Source organism: Rhipicephalus microplus, chromosome 8 (genome assembly GCF_043290135.1).
Source record: "Rhipicephalus microplus isolate Deutch F79 chromosome 8, USDA_Rmic, whole genome shotgun sequence".
Classification (NCBI taxonomy): Eukaryota; Metazoa; Arthropoda; class Arachnida; order Ixodida; family Ixodidae; genus Rhipicephalus; species Rhipicephalus microplus.
This window is the reverse complement of record NC_134707.1, coordinates 92787147-92812458: the sequence shown is the minus strand read 5'-3', so window position 1 is coordinate 92812458 and position 25312 is coordinate 92787147. Positions and strand designations below refer to the sequence as shown.

Genomic DNA, 25312 nt, shown 5'->3' with positions numbered 1-25312 from the left:
ATGTATGCTGTAGCAATATAAGACGCCATCTTGGAGCAGGAACATACGAAGAGACGGAGGAGTTGTGGGACCACTAAGCCGAAGGATTATATCTCTGAGGTGAGGATCACGGCGTTTCTGATCTCCGATGTTGCTAAACGCGGAAAGTGCCAAAACGGAAGTAGACTCATCTTTCTCAGAAAGATCTGCTGGGTCTACCGGATGACGCGACAAGCAATCAGCATCCTCATGGCGGTGACCTGATTTGTAGACAACCGTGTAGGAATATTCCTGTAGCCGTAGAGCCCACCGGCTGAGACGTCCACTAGGATCTTTTAAGGACGACAACCAGCATAAGGCGCGGTGATCAGTGACAACCGTGAACGGGCGTCCATACAAATTTAACCGAAAATTTAGCCACTGCCCAGACGAGCGCGAGACATTCGCGTTTTGTGATGGAGTAATTTCGCCCTGATGGCTATAAAAGACGACTAGCGTATGCAATTAAGCGCTCGCTGCCATGCTGTCATTTTGCAAAAACGACTCCGATTCTGTGGCCGCTGGTGTCGGTACGCACTTCCGTTGGAGCGCATATATCAAAGTGGCCGTGAATCGGTGGCGTCGTAAGTCTACTCGTCAGTTCCACGAATGCTATGGCTTGTTCAGGTCCCCACACAAAAGTTACATTTTTTTAGTAGTTCCGTGAGTGGGCGTGCGACGTCAGCGAAATTCCGCACAAATCTACGAAAGTAAGACAAGGACCCACAAAGCTTAGAACGTCGTTCGCAGAGGTTGGCACAGGGAAATCCTTGACAGCGTGGATTTTCTCAGGATCGGGACGAACACCAGAAGAATCGACAAGGTGTCCAAGGGCAGTGAGCTGCCGGCGGCTGAAGTGACATTTCAACGAATTTAGTTGGAGCCCTGTTATGCGGAAAAGCAAAAGAATTGTTGAGAGGCGCTCGAGGTGAGTTTCGAAAGTTGGCGAAAAAACAATGACGTCATCAAGGTAGCATAAGCATATTGACCACTTGAAACCGTGAAGAAGAGCGTCCATCATTCATTCGAATGGAGCCGGGGCATTCCGTAACCCGAACGGCATTACTTTGAACTGATGGAGCCCGTAGGGAGTTACAAATACCGTCTTTTCACGGTCCAGATCATCAACTGATATCTGCCAGTACCCGAAACGAAGGTCGATGGGAGAGAAATAATTTGCTCTACTAAGACAGTCAAGAGCATCTTCTATCCGCGGCAGAGGATACACGTCTTTTTCGTAACTTTGTTAAGTTTTCTGTAGTCGACACAGAAGCGCAAGCTGTTATCTTTCTTTCTCACGAGCACAATGGGCGAAGCCCAAGGACTTGAAGAAGGTTCAATGATGTCTCGGGCAAGCATCTTGTCGACTTCTTGCTGGATCACGTGGCGCTCGGTGGAGGAAACCCGATAGGGTCACCGGTGTAGTTGATTTGCATCACCGGTGTTGATCCGATGCTTTACGACGGTCGTTTGACCTAGGGGTTGGTCGCAGCGATCAAAGACGTCTTTATACGACGCAAGAAGGCCACGAAGCGAGGACGCATGCTCGGCCTGGAGATCAGAGGCAATCATTCCAGTTATGCTGTCTAGTGTACTGCCCGACTGAATACTTGCAGATGACGGTGTATCCTCTGTTAAGGCCGATAGGTCGTAGCCGCCGGCCGGGGCAAGGTTTGCAAGAGATATCTCTCGTGGCAGCACTTCAGAGCAAAGTCCAAAGTTCACAATAGGGAGACATGCCACGTTGTCCTTCATTGTGATGATGGTGTGGGGGAATGCAACAGTGAGCGAACAGAGGACTGTAGGATTGGGTGAAATAACATAATCGCCGTAAGCCACAGGTGGATCAGAAGAAACGTCGATATACGTCACAGCTCGATACGATAGGCGAACCAAGTCGGCGGTTCATAGCTTTGGCGGCGCAGGATCAGTACGATCAACGGCGTGTGGTAGGATGAGCTGAACAACACCAGCAGAACTGTGACATAGGGCGGAATGCTCCGACAGAAAATTAAGTCCCAAAAAGATGTCACGTGGGTAGTGGTCCAGTACGTAAAACAGAACAGTGGTATGACGTCCAGCAACAGTGACTTGGGCGGCACACATCCCAGTGACCGCTGGTGTTGCACCATCAGCTACACAGACAACAGTGATCGGAGCAGGAATGAGCACTTTCTTGAGTCGAGCGCAAAGGCTGGAGTTCATGACTGATATGTGAGCGCCGGTGTCAATGAGCGCTGTCACAGAAGTACCGTCAACATTTCCTTTAATCAAGTTGTTGTGTCCGGGTATCGTGTGTAGAGGAATTTTGGGTCAGGTCGTCGAAGCAGGCTCACCTCTAGGAGCTGCGCCTGTCAATTTGCCGAGGACTGGTGGTAGGAGGGTGAGGGGGAGTGACGTCGGTTAGTTGAGCGGGTCATGCGTCCAGAGGGCGACGGGGAGTGGCTTGGTTGGGCGGGCCTGGATGGCGAAGTATCATCTTTTGCCGTGTAGATCGGCATCCGAGAGCCAGCATGTGGGCGTCGGGTGTTGGCATAATGCGACCACGGCTGCAACCACAGGAAGTGTGGCAATGACGTGAAATATGGCCGACTCGTCCACAGTTGAAGCAGATCGGCCTGTCATCGGAAGTTCGCCATTCTGCCGGGTTCCGGTAACGTGGGTGGTTGTTCGGTCAGCAGGACATATTAGGTGTACTGGGCAGTCGGTAGTCAGGTCGGTTAACGGGGCATAGCGTCTGAAGTCCGGCGTTGGCCATTTTCTGGCGTACGACACTCTTGATCAAAGAAACCGTGGCGCGAGAGTCGTCGGGGGCCTGGACTTTGTCAGACAGGGGAGATGCTGCCTCGATTTCGTGGCGCACGATGCGCACGATATTGTCGGAAGCAGCAGGGGCTAGTGACAAACGGACGTCCTCGCAGGTAGATGTTGCAGCCGTGTTGGGAAGACACGAAAAGTGTGGAGTGATACGGCGACTTTTCGCGTCTTCGAAGCGTCGGCATTCATTAATAGCGTCGTCTACGGTCGATGAGTTTCGAAATACGAGGAGAGTGAAGGCGTCATCGGGGATTCCTTTGAGAATGTGCGCGACCTTTTCAGATTCCGGCATCTTGTCATCAACCTTCCGATGGAGGGCGAGCACATGTATGTATGTAACGTACGACTCTGTGCAGGACTGTAGTCGGCCCGCTAGTTCTTTCTGCGCAGCACGACGACGCCGAATGGGCTTGCCGAAGAGAGCGATGAGTTTCTGCTTACAGATGTCCCAACTCGTGATATCTTCCTCGTGGTTGGAAAACCAAACTTTAGCTGTACCATCAAGGTAGAAAATAATATTGGCCAACATGAGCGTCGGATTCCAGTTGTAAAGAGCGCTCACCATTTGGTACAACTGAAGCCATTCCTACACGTCAGTACTGTCACTGCCCGAAAAGGTGCCTGGGTCATGCGGTTGAGTCAGGACGATGGTGCAGTTAGTAGCAGCTGGATGCGGTGCTGTTGGTTGCTGCGTAGTTGGACGAAGCACGGTTGGGGTAGTCTCCGAAGAATCCTCATTCTCGTCTTGATCAGGCATCGCACAGGCAGCCAAGGAACGTCCGCTGCGTAGAATCGTCGTGGTGTTGATTGTGAGAAGACCCGCCCTCTCCACCAAAATGTTGCGGGGAGAAGGCGTCTGAAAAATACCTTTACTTTTGGTAAACAGGCAGGCATACAATATGGAGCCCAGTCTGCACGAGCTCGCCCTAAGCATCGTCCTCTTTCCTACATTGTTCACTTGTGGCACCCCGTAGCAATATCTACCACTTACGGCTGTTGGCGGCCATCTCGGGTGGGGGGGGGGTACTATTGTGTTTTCAGCATTATCAGCAAGATGGCGCTGTGAGCACACAGTGGCTCTCAGCTCTCACACGTACTTTGCATGCGTAGATAATAAGAGGGTGTATGCTCGATCGCGTGCCCTTATCTTGCAGTGGGAAGAATCGTACGTCTTGGCTAGCCTTTGAGTTTCGTCGGAACGATTATGTTGTAGTTACCTGGCACACAAAGGTCCCTGCAATCGTTGCACAACCTCCTTTGCGAAAAAGGCGCGCTTTTCAGACACAGCGAAGTAACAACTGAGACGCTTATTCGCGTTCATCTGTACCTGTGTGTACGTTTCGTGCGTCCTTTCTGTGTGAGCAACGTGGAACACGTTTCGATCTGCTTGCCATTCTTCTCGTGACCTTCCAATTTGTAGCTATAGCGTTCATTGCTTCGCCTTTGTGGCAAAGCTGTGACTTTTTACCTTTCTATCCTCAGAATGTACACTATTTGTGTTGCAATAGCAGTGCCCGTGTCCTATTAGCAAAGTATAAAAAATGCAGTGTGTAGCTTTTTTAAGAAGGAAGTTGTGCATTCACGTGCCAGAATTTAGTAAAACAACACTGTCATGCTTTTCATTGTTTTACATCCGATGTAGGGGTCGTATGGGAATGGTGCTCGAGAGCTGAACTGCATGGCATGGGTGCAAATACTGTCACGGAGACCACAATTCGTAGCACTCAGCAAGCCAGCAGCCGTTTGCTTGAATTTAGGTTCACGTTAAAAAACAACCAGGTGGTCCAAATCTCACTATTTTATTGCAATATCAATTATATGGGCACCCTCGGCTGGACTTTGCCGCCGGCGTCAGCGTCGTCATTCGTCGTCACTCACGGTATATATATATATATATATATATATATATAATATATATATGAAAACGCAAAACAGAAAAAATCCCGAGACTCCAGTGAACGAAATCGAACGTGGAACCTCTGAATCGTGAATGCGAGGCGTTAACCACTGAGAAGCACATCCTTCAAAGTTCAAACGGTAAGCTATTTATATCTTCCACATGACGCTTGTGATGAGCATCTCGGCGGGAACTATGGTGTTTTCAGCATTACCATCAATATGGTGCATTGAGCGTGTGATGGCGTGTGCTCTCATCTCCCACGCGTACTTTGCCTTGCATAGAAGAGAAGGTGGACGCTCGCTCACGCGCCCTTATCTCGCGGTGAGAAGGATTGACGTCTTGGCTGGCCTGTGGCTTTCACCGAAGCGATTCTTCATTATTTACCGTGTGCACAAAAGTCACTTCAATTGTTTCACATTCTTCGTTTGCAAAAAAGGCGTGCTTTTCAGACACAGTAAAGTAACATCTGAGACGCTTATTCGCGTTCATTATCCGCGAGTTCGGTTCGTGCGTTAGTTGTGCGTGAGAAAACCAGGGCATATTTCAATCTGCTTGCCATCCTGCGCATAACTATCCTATTTGTTGCTATCGCGTTCATTGCTTCGCCTTTGAGGAAAAGCTGTGACTTTTTGCACTACGCCATTTCTCACAATGGTATACTGGTATTGGGACGTGTAACCACAAAGAAACTCATTATTTTGTGCTGTTTCAGAGAATGAAAGAGATGCAGCGTGAGGAGACAGCGAAGATCGTCCTCGCTATTGGATCCTACGGCTACGCTAATATTTATAGAATCAACCTGAGGCACGGATTTCGTGAGGCGGTAAAGTAAGTAGTCAAAGCGTCCATTACATATTTTCTGCATTGCCCTCGAGATTGCATTCTTGACATTCGATCCAACTGAATTGTGCGAGAATAATACGAGGCTAACTTGCACGTAACATGTACTGTGTTAGCACCTTTACGAACGTTAATTCTTCTTGCACACAAACCATATCAATATATGCTCAATAATGTGTAGATAATTTTTAATGACAAAAAGGAATTACCGAAGGCCACTGATAAGCAGATTGGGGTAGAGAAAGCTTGGTAGGCGTGCGCTAGATACCACTTGCCAAACCGCTAACATCTGCCAAGTAGGATAAAGTCACCTACAAGGCCACTTGTGTATTTTCTTTCGTACCGCTACCACATACAGATGCCGAAAATTGGTGCCATTGTGTCAATGAGCTTGTACGACACGACACATTGAACTTAGGTGTTTCATGTTGGCTATCAAAGAAAAGTTGCAAGGAATACATAGGCAAGTGGCATGGATGTGAGTAAGCTTCCGAACAACGGGTGTCTCTTATTTATGAATAAGTCTAAACCTTGGTAAGTGGCATGGTAAGCGGACAAGTGCTAACAAAAAAGTGTAATCACAAGAAGAAATTTTAAGAACGACTACGATTAAACCAGTGCTCATTTGGCAGACAGATTTCCATAAAGTGGGTACTTAGGATCATTATGATGAACAGATATCAACCATGGTATTTTGTCAACATGCGCTCTCACAACCTTTAAGAGGGTGACAAAACACAATTTCAACTTTAGGTCAAAGCAGGAGTGCATCAGATGGGGCCAGAAATCCACACCAAAGTGAAAGATCAGAGTGGCTACCTATTTGGTGTAATTCACCCTAAGATGAAGAAACATGTCTACCTGCGTTATCAGAGTTGATGTGAGCAAATTACCTGAAAGTAATATTCGCATCTTAGCTTATATGGTGTCTATAACGTAAATGTTGCACGACAGCAGCAGGTCACTCGAGAGCCTATGATAAAATAAGTGTAAATCAATATCCACCATCAAAATTTTGGCCTGAAACACTGGTACGACTTTTGACGTAAAATGCAAACACCTTAAGAGATCCTTGTGCTGAATATGGTGAGATGTCCTTCAGAGGTCTGTGTGCAAGAAATACAGTCAGCCAGATTTTTTTTCGGCATATCTGCTGCAAATAAGATAGCCTTTATGAAAGAAGACATGTTCTGGTAATTTACAGAATCACTATCCATCGTTAAAACTAAATAATGTTGTTAGAGAATGGTAGCTCTACAGAGAGAGTTGCAAAAATTGATTGGCAGGTAAGAAGATGCCGGGCATAACTGTCTAATAGTTAGTCCTCTCTTCACACTCTTGCAGTTAAATTTCAAATTGTATCTTCCTGATTAGAGAATGCGTAGAAGCTAACCGGAGAAGACAAATTATTGACCCATAGCTTTTGCTACTGGTCACTACTTTTTATTCTAGTGGAAGCAGTGCTTTTATGTTAGTGCAATTTCAATGCTAGCGTAACAAGTGTTGAGTCCTGCATCTTTTCCTCACAGAAAACTCTGCATATGCGCTTCATTGCGCCTCACCGATATACAGTCACACCATGACATAATAGCTGTAGAATTAATATTTTTACTCTGTGTTCAACTGAATAATAAAAACTTCGACTTCATGACATCATTACAGATAAATGCGTATATTTAGCAACGTTCTCGAGAAAACTCCATCAATTTTTAGTCAGACCCGTACCCGCTTCTTTCCCTCACTGCTCCTTCCCCAACCACCGGTTTCATAAATTTGGTTGGAGGGTGCGTTTCGCTGAATATAATAAAGGTGAATGGGTGATTTTTTTCAAACAGTCCCAATCTTCACAGAGTGGGCCCTTAATATAAATCTCAATAGCTGTATGCCTGCTTTAAGTGAACATTCATGGTTGGTGTGCAACCATGCCGCCCATACCAGTACTTATAAAGAGTAAATATTAAATTCTTTGCAAACGTCGTGCTCAAACGCCATTAACAACAATAAAACTTATTTCAGGATCAAGACCTTCAATTTCTCGTATTTTTAGCCCATACAGAAATAGCAATATACAATATTCGAAAATCGGCCTTTGCCGAGAAAACATGCTGACAGCGTACACATTACGACATCGGTTGATCTTAACGTGAATTGTTGAGTCCTTGTGAAGCGAAAACCCCAATGAAGCACGTAAATAGGACTAAATAGGAGGCACAATGTTTGTGAAGTACGACTTCAAATTTGACACTGCAATCCATTGTGTACACACAACTGAACTGTTTCAATTTGTACTATGATGAAGGATGTTTCAATTTAAGGTCGTTGTTATTTCGTCACAGTGATTTGAGTGCAAACATCGTCGTGTTAATAACTTCAGTGGGATGGATTGGGCCTCAGGGAACCTGCGTCACCGCACCGCCTAACCCAGTCATCACCCCGAACCAACGCTTCTTCAGCCTGGTGAGTGTTCTCGCTAGACGCTAAAGTGTGCCTTTTCCGCGTAACTAATTGTTGTGTGGCGGAAAACCACTGTCGGCGCGAGGTAGCACTAAGTAATTAATTTAATAGTATTGACAAATTGACCAGCCTAGAAATATTTGTTGTAGTGTCTCTGTGATGCACCAATACCGTGTTCTAGCCACTAGTTCCGTCCAATATTATCATCACCCGATTTATCCTCAATTCAGGACGTTAGGTTGTTGTAAACTGTAGTGAAAATAACCTCGCAACTAAACAAAATCACAACGGCCTCGCCAGGACGATTTGAAATCGGGGAGACTTGGTTACCACTACATGCCGCTCGTATAGAACTGTTAGGTTGACGACCATCGGCTCTTATGCGTACATATATAAAGAAAGTGTCTTTTACTTGACGTAACACACGCTGCGTCCCACCGTAGCACTACCCCAATGAGGTGGCTACGAGGTGGCATCAGTGTATCATATTCACTGTAAAAAAAACAAAAAAACGCTGACACTTCGTGGGCAGACATTCACACTATAGCCAATGTGAGTTTCAGTTGTCACCGAGGTGCAATAAAAATTCTGCTGCAGCGTGTACTGGGCGTGTACTGGGCGTGTAATGACCGCGGTAGTGTACTATAGCTTGTCACTTCATAGATTGCTTTCAAAGTGAAGCCCACGAAGTCGTGTCATCAAGAAATCGGCCCAACGGCTGTTCCCTTCCTCCATGACTACGCCAAGAAGAGACCTAAACATTTGCATCAAGTCCATGGCACTGGAGCAGCTCAAGTAGCCTGTGTACACTCCATGGTATTTTGGTTGCTTGCCCTTCGCCCACGGGATCTTTTTTGAACATTGCTAAGAGTTTTCGTCTGGGTTATCTTGCAAATAATAAAATTTGGTTGCTGATGCTGTGAGACACGATGACGAACAGTTTTGGCCGACCTCTTTCTCCTTTGTGGGAAGTATTAACTTATTCGCTCGTTGTACAATTTATAATTTGAGATGCCGGCGACAATTCTAAAGATATGAAATTATACCAACTCCCGATAGAGAATATAATGTGTAGACGCGAAGCAGAAAGCGATACCACTCTCACTGCCAGCGACATTGCCAGTGCCACTCATCGCGGAGTTGCGCAAGCGAGAAACCTAGGAGGTTCAAAGCACGCACTTATTGGCCAATCTTTTCTACTGAGACATGTCAATCGCTGCTAGTGGACATTGAGAGGCATAAGAATAAGATTGGACACAGAGACTTGCTGTCCAGTTTTAGGTAACGTGCACGCTGCTAATTGGTTTTTTTTTTTTTGAACAATGCACCAGAGAAATCTCCTACCGGCATTATCTTCGAGGTCCAAATCGAGTGTCTATATATGCTGGGTGTCCAGTGAATGGTTGTGCAGCGCGATCTGTTGGCATTTTCAATTAAGGAACTATCTAGCCGAAGCTACCTTCGTCGGTGTTGCGAGGCTAGAGAGATTGTAAGGGGACGCGCATTCGCAGTGGGTGTGTAAACAACACTCGGAGCAATGCTTGGAGGAGAGAGAAGGGGGCACAGTGTTGGAGAGGAGGGAGCGAGTGTAGGTTTAGTAGACGCTACCCGCGTCAGCGTTTCGAGGTGAGAGGGCGAGAGTAGGAGAGGAGAAGTGGCGTGGTGCGCATGCGCAGTAAGGTTTGTCACGCCGCACAGCGGATTGAGCTTGATCTTAGGCTGCCTAATCAAATAAATCATTGTATTGAATACAAACTGAATTATTCTTTTGCTCCACAGCACAAGCTGTTTTAAATGCTTCCTGACTTCACATGCGATCTGTACAAGGTTTTTTATGAAGACGTTTCATGCACAGACGGGGTTCTCAGATACATGCTCGACTGACAGCCCGAGTACCCGTGTTCTATTCCGGCTCAATTTATTTTTGCTTCATCTTGTTCCCAGTAGTTCGTAGCAGAAAGTGGCAACGCCAGTATGCCTGCGTACTACTAAAAAACCAAACTTGGCTATTAATAAGCTCATAACAGCTTTAGATGTAGAACCTTGCTCCTTCACGAAACCTTATTACCTAATTTATGGACGATGCTAAGCACGCCTTTGTTTACGGGGAAATGTTCAACGTCGAATATAAAAGCTTTATGCAGTGGTGTTTCCACAATGTTCATTTTGAATTCTTATTCGCATACATTTTTACTGCTCTTTTCAGGAGTACGCCTGGTTCGTGGTGAAACAGGGAAGCACTTACAACAAACCTTTGATAATTACTGGACTGTCGTTTGAAATGTCCGTGCTTCAGTACGTGATGAAGAATAGAATGAAATCCCTCAACAAAAGCCTTTACGAGCCTTGCGTGTCCGTGAAGAGACAACGACAAACAGTAGGTGTAGTCCAGATTCATCTGTATTCACTTTTTGGAGCCAGTGCTATTCTAAACTGAACGCAAAGACTGAGAGTCTTAAGGCTTCTTTCTTCTTTGTTCGATGACCTAATCAGAAAAGGAAGGAAAGTGTAGCCTTCGCTATGTGTAGTAATTAGGTGGTAAATGTAAACAAATTACATGGACCAAAAGATCACTTGCCGCTGGCAGGTATGGAACCTGCTACCTTCATGCAGTGCATCTGTTCCTCTACAAATAGAGCTGCAGCGTGAGTAAGGGCATAATTAGTGTCTTTTAATTAGCACGCCCTCTCTTAGACTTGTGCAAGTTATAAAGGTCTTAATAATATCGGCATTGTTTCACATGGCTTCACATTGTCTTAGAAGGACATAGCTCATTAGCTTGATCATAGCATGCTTTGAGTTTGTCAGATAATCAGCCGGGCGCAAGTCCTCGAGGAGCGATCGCACAATGACGAAAAGAACGAAGACAGCACGCGCTGGCCGGGCAATGCTCTGAAATAGACAGGCCAACCATTATAAAGATACAAGTAGCCTCAGTGATTAGCTCCACCCACGGTATTGTAAGTTGTTTGGCCGGAACAAGTTTTAGGAGTTGTGGTGCTTATTATTGCAAATGATTCTTAGTGCAGACATTAGATACTTCAAAACGAACTAAAACAGTCCGAGCGTCTAAAGAAATCTCGTTAGAACAAGTTTCACACATTTCTCGCATGGGTGCACTTGTACCTTCAGTGGAGCGACAAAATATTGGGGGCTCTAAGCTTCCCCTTCGAGAGTGGAAATCGATAGCGACGTCCTGTCCCTAGCGCCAACGTCTACTACTCAAAGCACACTTTTTTGTAGGAACCACACGCAGCTCACGATAAGGGATGTATTTCACATTTTTGTACTTTTAGGTCATCAAAACAAAGTGTCGCCAGACATCGGGCAGATCCAAGGTTTCTCCATTGTCGTACCAACTTACACAGTACCTTGAGACTTTGGCTGTGACTGAAGAAGAGGAATTTAAGGGCTCATTTTTCTTTTTTAGGCACCATAATATTGAGAACTAACACAGAATTGTCGTGTATTTTATGGAGGATGTAAGTAGTAGCACTTGGAATATGAATAAAAATAAAGCAAAGTATACGAAAGATAAGTCTGCGCTGGCAGAATGGAACACCTGGAGCGCACGTTATACTTTTCTTGACATTATTTTCTGTAATTTTCCTCTGAACCGAAGGCAGTGATCGCCTTGTGTGCATGCCTTACCGTATAGAATTGACGTGTATAACGCGTTCCGGCTAAAAGTAGGTAAAAGGGAAATGGAAACCACGAAAGTTTCGCTACCTTTATAACTAATTATATTTCTGAAGAAGTTTATATATATACGCTGCCCCATTTCTTGATCAAAATTGAAAGTAACTAACTGGTGAAATATGCTTTCATCAAAGAATGTATACATAGACCAGAACCAAGCGACGAGACAAGATATACTGAGCTATCACTCGAAGATGTGCCGCGTATATTGTCTCTATGCAGGATGCATTCGGCATGCTATTTCTTATCTGTGCCGGGCGGAAGTGCCTGGGTGGCCATATATATAGGAAGTATTGTTTCATAACTATACAAAGTTTTCAGTGAATCTAGCGTCTTGTCATCTCTCTCCTTGTCCTCATCCGATTTCGGTACTGCCCCTGTCACGCTCAAGCACAAACTAACCCATCAATAAACCATCGGTGGGTGCGCAACGTTAGCTACTTTGTTTTGGTAGGGACAAAAAATGTTATGGTGCTTAAAATAATTTTCATGAAAAAGAAGAGTGTAGAACTAGTTTAGCTTCGATATTCACTTCTGAGAGCAAGGGCAGCTTAGGTAGTATTCGAAGCTGACTTTTCTGCTGGTTAATATAACAACAGAAATGAAGATGAAACGCGAAAAATGAAACAGTGCAAGGCTGTTGGTGTCAATCTCTCTTCACGAAGTTTCCCCACTGGAATACAAACAGAGAAAGTGAAGATCGACGGTTTGTAAAAACAGTATATAGACCATATAGACTATCAGGATGCGAAGAGCCACTGCTGCTTCGCGAAGCACCACTGCACCAAGCAGCAGCGGTGCGCACGGCGTTGACCCGGTTGGAACTGGTGTCGACGTGGGTGCTGGAAAAACGTTTTGAAGCCAGACTGAGTGTAGCGTTTACTCGAGTATACGTTTGTATGAAACGCAGACACAGGAGGTGGGCCACGTTAAAGAAGCTTGCACTCGGCTTTCTTGGCTTGCGTCTCATCGGTGTTACCCGCGCACTGTCTGTATTCTCGAATGCAATCGCTGTTCTTGACTCGCGCCTCATTGGTGTCACTGGTCTTCCACTGCCGGCGCTTGCGTTTGGCTGTCTTGGCTCGCACCTCGTCGGTGTTAACGTCGTCATTCGCGAACGCGATCGACTTTGCTGAACTTCACAACGCCAGCGACGGCCAAGAAAAGTATGTGCACAATAGCGGGAAGCATGCCGCGAAGGTGTCCCGCCCACCGGCGTGATCACGCGGCAAGCAGCGGCGCGCTGTCTACATTGTCGGCACCTCGAGATTCTCGAGGCGCGCAGTGCGTGCTCCCGCCAGCTCGCAGCTCATTCTCGCCGACAGATAAAGAGAGGTGGCACGCGGGAGATGGTACCCACGTGAGGAGTGGGCTCGAACGTTGCGAGTGGTGGAGAAAGCGAAGCGAGAGCTGACAAGCGGCAAGGGCGAACGGCGAGGGAGAGAGACGTCACCGCGCACTACTAGGACGGCAGTGAGCTACTTGGCACCGCTCCAACAACTAGGCGAGGGGAGTGGTGCGGACGGAGGGATTGCGTTACACAGGATAGTCAAAAATCTGCTTCGCATCTAATATATTTTAAACAGTTTTGTTGGAGGGGTTATTTGTCACACAGAATATCGTGTGTTATCACGTAGTTGGTTAAAATGTGTAACACTATTCAAAAGTTGAAACATGTGGTTTTCTGTTTAACATACCAGTCCTATATTTATCGTCACTTTATAAAAAGACATTCGGTAGCCACATTCAACACGTTCTTTACCGGCGTTTCCTTTTCAAGGCACCTGCACCAATGAAAATTCTAGCTTTAGTTTTCCATTATTATCTTTTCTACTTCAAATTTATAGATGTGTCATTTTCAATGCTTTTTAAGTAAGATCGAGGCTTGTCGACCATCCAGGCGTCTAATGTGGCATGACCAGCCTCCCTGCAAAATGACGAACACACACCATAATGAAGCTAGCAAAGTTATAAACGCAATAAATAATAACGAATAATAACTTAAATACCATATTACCAAAGGTACCACAGCAATAATTATTAACCTAAAATTTCTAGGACGTTTCGAAAAAAAAACATTCAGCTGACTCCTGTGAGGCACAACATATAGCACCACCACCACGCCTCCATCTGCCTACACATGATGGCATCGCCCACGTGTAATTTGCCGTTGCTTGCTACATCAGAAGTAGACAGCAGTCTGCAGCGACTCGCTGCAGATTACACGTATATCAACTTCTGCAAAACACGGGAAGACAGCAACGCCCAACAAAAAGTAGCGCCCATGTTGCCCACCAAGTTTGTGTGTCAACAAGAATATATCGTTGCCGGGAAACTTCGTTTGGTTATCTGAACCACTAACTTCATCGTCGGTCTACGAAACGGAGCAGTGACAGCTCTGCGAACGGGAATCAGTACATCGCCGTGTTGCGCACTTCCATAGGTTTCATAGCAGTGGAGTTGCATTTGATTATTTATTCTCACTTTCCTTCAGATTTGTGAGCCAACGAATGTCACTGGAAGCACCATGGAATATCTCGGCAGTCCCATGTTCACATACGGAATTATATCGAATTCGTCGAAAGTTCTTACGATGGGCGAACTGAATGATACCTTGGCTCTCAAGGTCAGTAGCAGAACTCATTCTCCCCAGCCATTTTGTAGGCAATTGATATGCCAACTCAGTTGGGCAGCGTATATAAAAAAAAGATGCAGCAGAAGGTTCATCCCCCATGCCCGCCACGGTGTTGTGAGTATCGTGTCCCATGTAATCATCCCGTTTTTAATTGCCAAAGCAAGAGAATTCTAAGGGCTTGTTTTTTCTTGTTGTTACATAGATTGTCATCATCATCAGCCTTACTAAGTCCACTGCAGGGCAGAAGCCTCTCCAACGTTCTGCCCATCAACCCAATTGACCTCGTTCTGTGCCTTCTACTACCACGTATAACCCCAAACATAACCTTATCTGCCCACCTAATTTGCAGTCTCCCTCTCATAGCAGTTTGCCTTCTCTGGGAATCCAGTCAGTTACCTTTACTGCAGCGGAAAACAGCTATTAGTGGTAGCTGGTGATGATTTATTCTAAATGCAAAAAGTGGGGCGCAGTACAAAACAGGGGCCTTAGAAGAGGACAACACAGACGTACTCTTACTGACCAGCGGTTATCCTGTCTAAACAGCATCCACAAAGAAACGAGCCCTTGAAATTGCCTTCGCGCCATATTGCTGCATGCCATTCGAGATTTGCTTCTGCAATCTCCCTTGACTTATTCTACGATACTTGTTGCCAATAATATGCTTTGCCAAGTGTACATATATAATAGCTTCGCAGTTTCGGTACATTTAGGTTAATGATATACCAAGCGATACGTTACATACTGTAGCACATGACGAAATACGTATTGGAAGCACTTCAACAGAAGCGGTGTGTAAGTGATGCTGCCTTTACTGTCTTCATTGTCAAGAACTTTGCTTCTGTTTCTTTTTGTCGAGATAAGCCTAACTCGTCCTAGTGTGAGTGTAGAAAAGTTTGAAATAGGGGTGGATGACGACACCGTGCTGTAGGCGCTCTTTGTTGGAACATAGCTTAAGCGAGGGAACCAGGTGTTTGCAGCCTCGGTGACGAGCAAGGCTAAGAGACACACCTTTCTGTCTCCCTCGTGAATGACGCATCCTCAGCGACAATGTTATTTTCTATTTTCGCGTGGCCATCCGCCTAAGACCTGCGCGGCGCAACATCTCCCCCGACCCCCCTCTTCAGTGTTTTGCGTGACCTTATGATACGTGAGACCGAGAGACACCGATACTGATTATAACAGTGACAATTCAGAGGTTGTCCACTGAGGAGCCCTAGTCATCAAGATGAATCCATAGGCATTCTGGCAGAAACTGAAGGAGTGTCTCCTTACGCACCCACTAACGCTCAGAGTGGGGGCCTCCTGACTAAACCTCATGGCTCATGTAAGTTGAGCCAGCTGTTCTCTTTGTTCTTGCGTCTGACACTGCACTACATAAGCAAACAACTGAGTGCGAGAAACTAATGGAGATCAAAAGACGAGTGATCGTGATGAACCTCAACAACAAAATTACATTCATCTTTATTGATTGATTGATTGATTGATTGATTGATTGATTTATACGCGGGGTTTAGCATCCCCAAACCACCATATGACTATGAAAGACGCCGTAACGGAGGGCTCCGGAAATTTTGACCACAGGGGGTTCTTTAACGTGCACCCAAATCTGAGCACACGGGCCTACAACATTTTCGCCTCCATCGAAAATGCAGCCGCCGCAGCCGGGATTTGATCCCGCGAGCTGTGGGTCAGCAGCCGAGTACCTTAGCCACTATACCACCACGGCAGGGCTCCATTCATTTTTCATTTTGATATGACATATTGTAGGAAGAGGAAGCCGTTACACGAACTATTGCCAACACTTCATGTAACTGTTTCTGTAAACTTCGTCTTTGTTTGTTTGTGTGAACTCTATGTCGGTTTTTTTAACAGCGGCGCGCTGAGAGCTCGAAATATCTCCGTGTCGCCTTGAGAAGAAACTGTCGATCTGTAATGCTCTCTCGGGTTCCCTGTCAACTACCTGTACACTGCGATTTCCTTTCCCAGCTTGGCGAACACTTACATGACCGCGTAACAGCTAGTCACATAGTCAGCATCACTTAACATGACGTGAGGTCGCTTCAGAAAAATTAAATTACTCACTTGATATGCATCCGCCATGAGCATGTCAATAATTGTCACGCGACGTGTTCCTTCAAAAAAAAAAAACATGAGAGAACGCCAGGTCTGCAAGGTGCGCGCAGTAAAGTCACCGCTAAAGCTGGAAGAGCGGTTTTTTTATAGCTTATATTTTTCAATACTCTTGGTGCAATGAATGTATGACCCCTTACGTGGCAGTCACTACGCCATGTGTACTCATTACTTTATTGTAGAGGGTAAGCGGCCACAATGCCATCATTCGTCATTCTTCGGAAATGCGTGACACCCGCTAAACAGTTGTGAGACAGTTCGGGCACTTCGTTGATGTTCCTGGCTGATGACGCTTAAGGATTCGTCCTGAGTTTTTCGTAATGGGTTGAGGTATTCGTGACTCACTTGTTAAGCCATTCGAATTGTATGACTCTTAGTTGTTACTTTACTGCTCTGAAACGCTTTATCACACATGCTAACGCGATTGCTTACGCGACGTGAAGCCTCAATAAAGTGAGTTTGCAACGGAGCCACCACCAGCAGCGTAGTCTAGTTGTGGAATACCGAGGCCCACGTTTGATTCCTGTTCTGCCATTACTTATTTTACTAATGGTCTTTTTCAGTGGTTAAGGACACTGGCGGTGGTGGTGGTCATCTATACAGCATGACAATCAGTCCTTGTTGTGATCTCATAAGAGCTTTCACTGTAAAACACAGTAGCTACGCTACTGGTGGTTTCAGCTGGGCGCAACAAGTAGAAGCTGTATTTTTTTACGACAGGCCGAACGTGTGACACACACAGTGGCGTGCTATTCTCGGGATTGTTGCAGAGAATCAACTGCTTGGAACGTTGCCCTTTTTTTTTAGGGATATTTCGAGCCCTACCGGTAGAAGCCGAAAAGCGCCTCCGATGATGACGGTATCCTTCTATCTCAGCGAAGGCTTACGCCGGCAAAAATCAGCAGTAAAACACTAGTCAGTGACAATGTATGCCTCCTTAAGAGTAGTCCTTTATTAACGCAGCCGCTAGAGGCACTTTTAACCCAGCTTCTAACACGCGTTCACTCGGCGCACACCTTGGGTGCAACACACTGTCATGGTGTGTAATTGGAGCGCGGATGTCTCAGCTTCCTTCACCAAAGTGAGACCACGAGATGGCGCAGTGGTATCGCCGACGTGTTCGCGCTGACACTTCCGTGCTGTATCGGCGCTTTGTTCACGCAAGTGTTTAGTTCTACGTACATCTTGTGTCATTGTAATGTGAACGAATGCGGCTTTTTAGCAACCGCTTTGCGAGAAGTTCACATATACAACATTTATAAACGAGACGGTGACCAAAAGAACATTGTCGCACAATGCGAACTCTCGCCTAATTGTGACAGGCGTCCTAGTTATGCGCACGCCTGCGAGGCCAGCAACGTGTTGCATTTTGCGAGGCTGTCAGCATGGCGCACGCAAGCTAGCCCTCTTGGTTCGTTAGCGAGAGAATGGCAGCCACATTTTCGGTGGAGGCAAAAGTATGCTCTAAGGCCGTGTTCTTCAATTTAGGCCAATTCAACAGCTCAAGATGGTCGAAACGTTTGGTGCCCTGTGGTAGGGCTTAGCATAATATTAATACGGTTGTCTGAGTAGTACAGTCCCAGCCATCACGTTATCTTATAATTGCCAGTGTGATCACGCGGGCATGTTGAGACGGCTGCCCGAAGAGCGCTGTGAAAGGAAACGATTGGCTCGTGACCCTTGGGAAGGTAGATTACAAAATATTCATAAAAAAGTATCACTGGACTAACGCACGTTATACTGAACATTACAACCAATATTTAACCAGCGTTCGTTGAGTTATTTTTGGCATTCTACTTGAAAGCAAAATAACGTATTTTGTTCAAGGAAGCGATCGCAACAACTGCATACTATGATAACTGCGAAGTTACCACTGTAGTCGCTCATTAATTGGAAGTTTGTGGGCGAAATTGAGCATGCATGCTCACGTGTAAATATATATCACCATTGTGTGACCCATGTGGCGAGTTAAAAAAATCATTGATGCTTTAAAAATTTTTAGGTGCCAGAAAGAAGTGCATGAGGGTATCATGTGTCGCCATTTAAAAAGTAGATGCAGGTGAATCGTTTATAGCTGCAATTAGCGCAAAGGGGTGCACTGTTGTGGAATAAGGAAGAAAAACTTCAGAAATACTTTGGAGAAAGCTGAAAAACTTGTTATTCATAACGTCTTTGTTTGTTGTCTTGCGCTAATATTCATCCGTTTTGAATCAACCGAATAGCCTTGCCACAAATCTTGCTCAACCGGCGTACCTTATGAGACTTGTTCATGTCTGCATATGCTGCAATCACTGCTCATTTCTGCACAATATGATGCCGCTGGATCAGTGCAAAAACTGTTGGTTCGTATGAAATTCAAAGAAGATAGATGAAAATCGTGCATTGTATATGTCATTGTTTCTTTCACCATCACCATCTGCTATGCTTTACACACTCTATTAACAAAGATGGCCGACTTACGTTAACATATTTTGTCCCTCACAGTTTGCCTACGCGACAAGGACCTTCGGAGAGTTGCGTGCCCGTACCGCATGGCTCCTGTACAACGTGCACAATGTTGGCATTGGTAATCAATGCGGTGACCACCCGTTCGACGTCATCAGACAGTTTTGTTACTCGCTGAGGGGCGCCTCGGATGAAAGGTGCCAAGATTGAGCCGCATTATCAAATAAACACTACGAGCTTCTCGTTGGTTGAATGTGTATTTCTAAACAAACACACAAACAGGCAAGCAAGATCGGTAGTCCTCGCCATATGTTGGAATTGGGCATAAGCGAAGCGTTCCGTACGAATGTCTATCTTTCTGTTTCAATGCGAGCCCCTTAGATGCTTCATCACATACGCGACATCACCGTATACATTGGCAGCGTGAACACGAGCGAAAAAACTTCTCATCACGTAATCACTACGCCCCCTGTCATCAACAACCACATAAGTTTACGATGTCATCATGATGTCATAGTGTTGACACATCACGGAGGCTGGTAAAGCGGAGGTGAAGGAAACTCGCGGAGGCTGTGAGAAACCCAGGTTAGGTACTGAAACTTCTCGCACGGGGCAGGGATGCCCAATATTTTCATTCGGGTGAAAATGAAGCAGGTAGTTTTCACTGTCAGGCCGGATTACGTTATTGAGGCACGGGGATTTTTTATATATACACTACAGGGAACTCTTGCGCCAGTGTCCGTGAGAGCTGCAACGCACGGCGCTTCAGTGAGCTTGCGAATGATGGACAGTACACGGATTTGTCTAGTTTTCTTAATTTCATTTCATCTTCGCTTCATCTGGCTTGAACTTGGTTAGTCACGAAAGGAGAATGAGCAAGTATTCAGAAGTTTCACTTCACTATAATAAACTTTCAGGCTCACCATTTTGAGTTGGTTCATGACGCTTACAACTGACCATTCATTCATACGGAGCAAAACCAAAATGCAGCAATAAACGAGGAGACAGGGGCGTTTAAAGGCCGCAAGCAGAGAAACACTAGGCAAATCCGTATACTATACCCATCATTCCCATTGCCGCTAAATGATCGCAGCGCCAAAGTCCTCCTTAGTTAATTTCAGGAAACTCTATACAATAAGGGACACTGTTTTTTTTATATTCTATCTTCCAGCTTAAACAGTGGTATTGGTAGCGTCGCCTTGCTCGTCTTTGTCCGCGTCGGTATAAAAAAGCTTATTACAGCCTTCGTCCTGCTCTCGCAACCAGATCTGTTCGACGAAAGCTCCGTACTGCGTTTTACTTTTTCTGTCTCTTCTGCCTCTTTCTCTATTTCTTTTTCGCTTTTTTTCTTTATCTAGTTTTTGCTCCCTGCTTCGTTCTCCACTGTTTTTTTTTATTTTTTCTCTTTTTTTCTCTCCTAGTAGCTCATAAGCATTAGCTAGCGGACTGAAGTTTTTATGAACCCTGGGATGGGTTGTGCGACCTATCGGGATCACGTGGCACCAACTCGCAAGGAGACCGTTAACATAGCTCCCCAAAATTCTATCTATCTATCTATCTATCTATCTATCTATCTATCTATCTATCTATCGGTCTATCTATCTATCTATCTATATATATATATATATATATATATATATATATATATATATATATATATATATATATATATATATATATATATATATATATATATATATATATATATATATATATATAATCTATTTATCTATCTATCTATCTAACTAACTAACTAACTAACTGACTAACTAACTAGCTAACTAACTAACCTTCAACGTCTGTGTGCTTCCAAAGACCCTATTTATTTTGTGTACAACAAGCGTCCTACGCTCTTGCTAAATCATCTCTTCACGCATCCTGCAAGACTTTCACTAAAATCATTAGATATTGACAATAAAAATAGAGTATACGGCATGACATACGGGATTCCACTTTGCAGGATTGGAGCAAAAGCTGTGTTACTTTCCGGAATAATTTTTGTGCAATTCGAACAGCTAATATTTCACGGGGGCAGTCCGCACGTGATACGTAAAACTAACATGCGGTTCGTCGGTTGACCGTTTGCTCACGTAAATCAGTGCAGAGTACCCTAGATGTGAAACGCCTTCGATTGCCTTTTTTCTCTTTCAATTATGCATTTTAGGGTTGGTGTCAGGAATAGGGGATCAGCGAAGTTCAGTAGCCCGGCATCCACCACTCTTTTTTTTTTTTGCTCTTGTGCGCGAAGGCTGCTACACTGAACACTTCTATGTTTGAAGTTTTTCAAACAGTGCTCATCAAGCTTTTTTTCGGACGGAATTGTGCGAGGAGGAGGTATCATCATCATGCTCTCGTGCGTGCTCACTTTGTCCTTTTCAACTTGTGGTTATCTGCCTTGATGCATTGACCAAATTGTGCATCTTGAAACACATTAACTCTAACCAACAAATCAGTTATTTAACGAAAAATTTGAGAAAACTTGAGCTGCGTCTTCAATAGCCAATGCAAACTATGAGCAGTAAATTTGTTCGGCATTACTGGAATTCATATTGAAGACATAGACTTATACTGTCTGGTCGGAATGCTAAAAGTAATTAGTGCAATATTTTTGTTTTTATGTATGTTTTTTCAAGTACAAAAAGTGCACGAAAAAAAACACACAAGAACACAGAAGCCGCACGTCCAAGCGAACAATCTTTCGTGTCCGTTTTCTGTGTGCAGCTTTTGCCGTTGTGGATTGCGAACTCGCCCAGCGTTCAGTTCATATAAGTTCTTCCCTATTTTTCAAGGATTATTTTTTACTTTAGAGGCCAGGAATTCACATAACCGATTCCTGGCTAATCCCTTTGAGTGGGCTTGAGCCATGGTTCAGGTATCATGAACATTTCCTGTTCTTTCGCGTGGTCTCGGCTCTTATGAGCACCACACTTTCCTAGGTCATCGTTAATCTTTCTATTATATCTCCATTATTCTAAATCTGAACAATAATTTTTAAAGCCACTCGATTCTTGGCCAATACCTCATAGTGGGTATGTGCTATGGTCAATAGGTGAACAAGAACAAGAAGCTGGCTCTTCGTAGCACTTTGCAGGTGATTTACTAACTGGCTTGGTAGATTTTTTTATTAGGGATCAGAAAGCTTTTGGGAAGGCCTAGTAGCTAGGATATTGGTCGGGGGTGAACGGACAGAAATGTTGACGAGAGGCGGCTGTGTCTTGTGATGTATATTCACCTGTGGGCGTAGGCTTGAGGCGAATGTGGTTTGACTATCAATATTTGTGCTAGCTTTGACTGGTCGCGCTGAGATTTTTCGTTCTATATTGCACTTGGAGAAACCATTCGAGTGAAAAATTTTGAAAACAAACTTGGTCGCTTGATTCAAGTTCTCATTTTTGTCGAGCAGCAGAGAAGTTCTACAACGTACGCGTCCTGGTGCGAACTGCCGGAGCAACGGCGAATGCACTGAGCCGCCCACTGATTGCAAAGAGAACCGCTGGGAAGCCTAATGATGGGTAAGCTAGAAATCGCTTATTTTTGTTGGAGGGCAACGTGTGAGCTTCTCAAAATCATCCCCGAAGCCGAGCATACACCAGTGGCTTGAGCGCCGCCACGCTTGAGGTCATAGAAGAGTTGTGATGATGACACATGACAAACGTTGTCCGCGAACATCTGAGTTTCTAAGCAAATATACAAGCCGCAACACTTGTAATACATTTCTATAACTATGCAAACTCCGGGTAAGTAACACCGATGCCCGACGACAACTCGGCTACAGCTGCATTCCTTGTAAGGAGGCACATGTAACGTTATAGGGTGCATGGCAAGCACTAAAACGTTTCCAGGCGATACCACTCTGTGATAGAAGCAGTATTAGCACTCTTGAAATGATTAAAACAATGAGAGCGTTCGGAAAAATTTGGTGTGAGCTGGTATTGCAGCGCAGTGCTGGGAAGTGTCCCGTGTAGGTTCGGTAGTAAATACTGCATATATTGACCTATCTGTGCCTATCTTTCCCGTAAGAACACAAATATTATCTCACAGGGCCAGCTTCTTCCCTAGCTTGTCCAAGTGAAAGCGTTAAAAAGCTTCGCACGTTTTCAGAACGGCGACTGCTTCATTTCGTAACGGCACCGTTTGCGAAGCGAGTGTACCACCGTCACTGGAAGAACTTCCGATAATTGAAAGTTTCCCTGTTATTCTTCGGCACTACCACATCAAGCAACGCACTGGTGGCTAATTTTATCAGACCTTAGCGCTAAATTTACGCTGATTGTACTCAACTATGTAGGAAAGTATCATAGCCGATTTCAGCTGATCTAGTGAAACTCCGAACTCTAAGTTTTCCGAATGAATTTCGTATTCCCGTTTTGTTACACCTGTGTACTAAATGAAGTGCGTTTATTGGTGAACCAAATCGATTGTTTTGTTCGTGTGTAAAATTTGTATATTTAGCCGCGTACATCTGGGCACATCTGTGGTCGCCTCTTTTACTTTAGACGCTATCATTTGCGTGGGAGGGCATTAGTGTGTAACGAACTCGATGAACAGGTTCTGACATAAACAGCGTTAGGAGCTCCTCGTGTGAGTCGTAAAACTCTTTCTTTCAGTCGCGTGGGGCACGCATTCCTTTACCACAACCCAAAAAATGCGCATATGAGCCGCAGGCGATCCGCAGTGTGTATCTATGAAACTATAAATGGTAATACCGACTCTCAAAAAGATTTGCGCAAAGGCGTGATAAAACTTGCGTCCCAAAGAATGCGGGGCAGGCATCGACAGCTTTGTCGGTCAGAGAAAAATTGGAGTGAGGGGAAGACCACAGTTGAAGAAGAATCAAACTCATGCATTTTGTGAGAAAGTCAAGGAGCACAGAGCAACTCGGCCTACGCCAGTTTTTCAAAGCGCTTACGAAAAATGCCCTGAAATGGCATCATATTGTGAAATTAAATTGTGTTCATGGGATTTGCTATCAGCTTTATAAAAATGAACATTACATATCAACTACTCTGAAACGGGACGCTATGCTCAACGAGTGGATAAGCGTGATGAATGTGGCACAAACCGCTTATGATGATATGTAGGATGTGTGGTTCATTGAGGTAAGACTGACTTCTTTGCCACATCGTGAGTGCTGACGCAAATTCGCATACCATTGATAGCCTTTGGGAATCACCCCGCTCGGCGATTTTCGTAGACCCACAATCAATTCCATAGTCATTGGTGGGTGAAGAGGCCTAGCATCTCTCCGTTTCCTCTCACGCCAGGTTGCTTCTTTCTCATATAGGTTCTTCGTTTTCATAAAAATAGGTTTTTTTCTAAATAGTTCACACCTAGGCAAATTTCGGCGATTTTTCGATATTTATGAATTTTTATAAAAATTCGGAAATATACTTCTTGTTGTTTCCATGCTTGTACGTCCTACATTGCAGAACCGTAAGTGATTTAGTTTTCTAGAGAATGAAATTTTTGAAATTAGTAGCTTATTCTGGACTCGCACATGCAAACGTGGGCCACTTTGTGCATGTGACGTAAGTGGCCACTCTTTTTCGAAACTTCGACTTGCCCAGCTAGTGCATGCAGCACGCACTTTCTTCTACGAGGTGACGAAGACGCGAGAACAGGTCTATTTTCTCAGCTGCATAACGTATGGGCAATATCGAGCAACGAGGAGATCAATTCGCGGCACGTCACATGCTTCAAGCACCGGCGAATCAAAATAAATTGGTGATGCTTCCGCGCTAAGATATTACCTAAAGGCATCGCTAAACGTGTCACAGGTAGGTTAAGACGAGCTCGCACAGCGTGATTCCGCGTCGAAATACATCGCCAGCTTGCTTTTCGCACGATTGAAGAAACACGAGTGCCATGTGCACACCTCGGCCAGCGGTGATGGCATGTCGTGACGTCACCGTAAAGCAGGCCGGAGCAGCTACCTACATCTGTTTCCGTCTATACTCATTGTTTTTCCTCATTTAAAATCACTGACAAGTTTCTAGGTGAAATAAACCACCCTTGCTGCTACAGGATCGGTATTCGTCATCAGCCCGACTACGCCGACTGCTGGGCAAAGGTCTCTCCTTTGATACGCCTTTCATCCTGGTCTTGTGCTTTCTGCTGCCCCGTTATACTTGCTAACTTTTTCTCTCATCGCTCCACCTAACGTTCTGTCTCCTCGTCGTGCATTTGCCTTATCTGAAAACCCGGTCAGTTACCTTGATGACCAGCTGTTATCCTGCCTGCGTGTTAAGTGCCCGGCCCATCTCTGTTTCTTCTTCTTGATTCTAACTCTAATATCCCACACTCCGGTTTGTTCCCTGACCCACTCTGCTCTCTTTTTGTCCCTTAAGGTTACACCTATCATTTTCTTTTCCATT

General features: G+C 45.0%; 1 protein-coding gene across 1 annotated transcript in view; it reads left to right on the top strand.

The window, feature by feature from the left end:
- Positions 1–9823, top strand: part of LOC142768316 (uncharacterized) — a 42079-nt gene extending 32256 nt beyond the window's left edge. Inside the window, exons 3-5 of the mRNA XM_075870285.1 lie at positions 5448–5563; positions 7912–8032; positions 9809–9823. Of these exons, the coding sequence (XP_075726400.1) occupies positions 5448–5563; positions 7912–8032; positions 9809–9823 (252 nt within the window). The remainder of the gene's footprint in view (positions 1–5447; positions 5564–7911; positions 8033–9808) is intronic.
- Positions 9824–25312: the final 15489 nt, after the last annotated feature.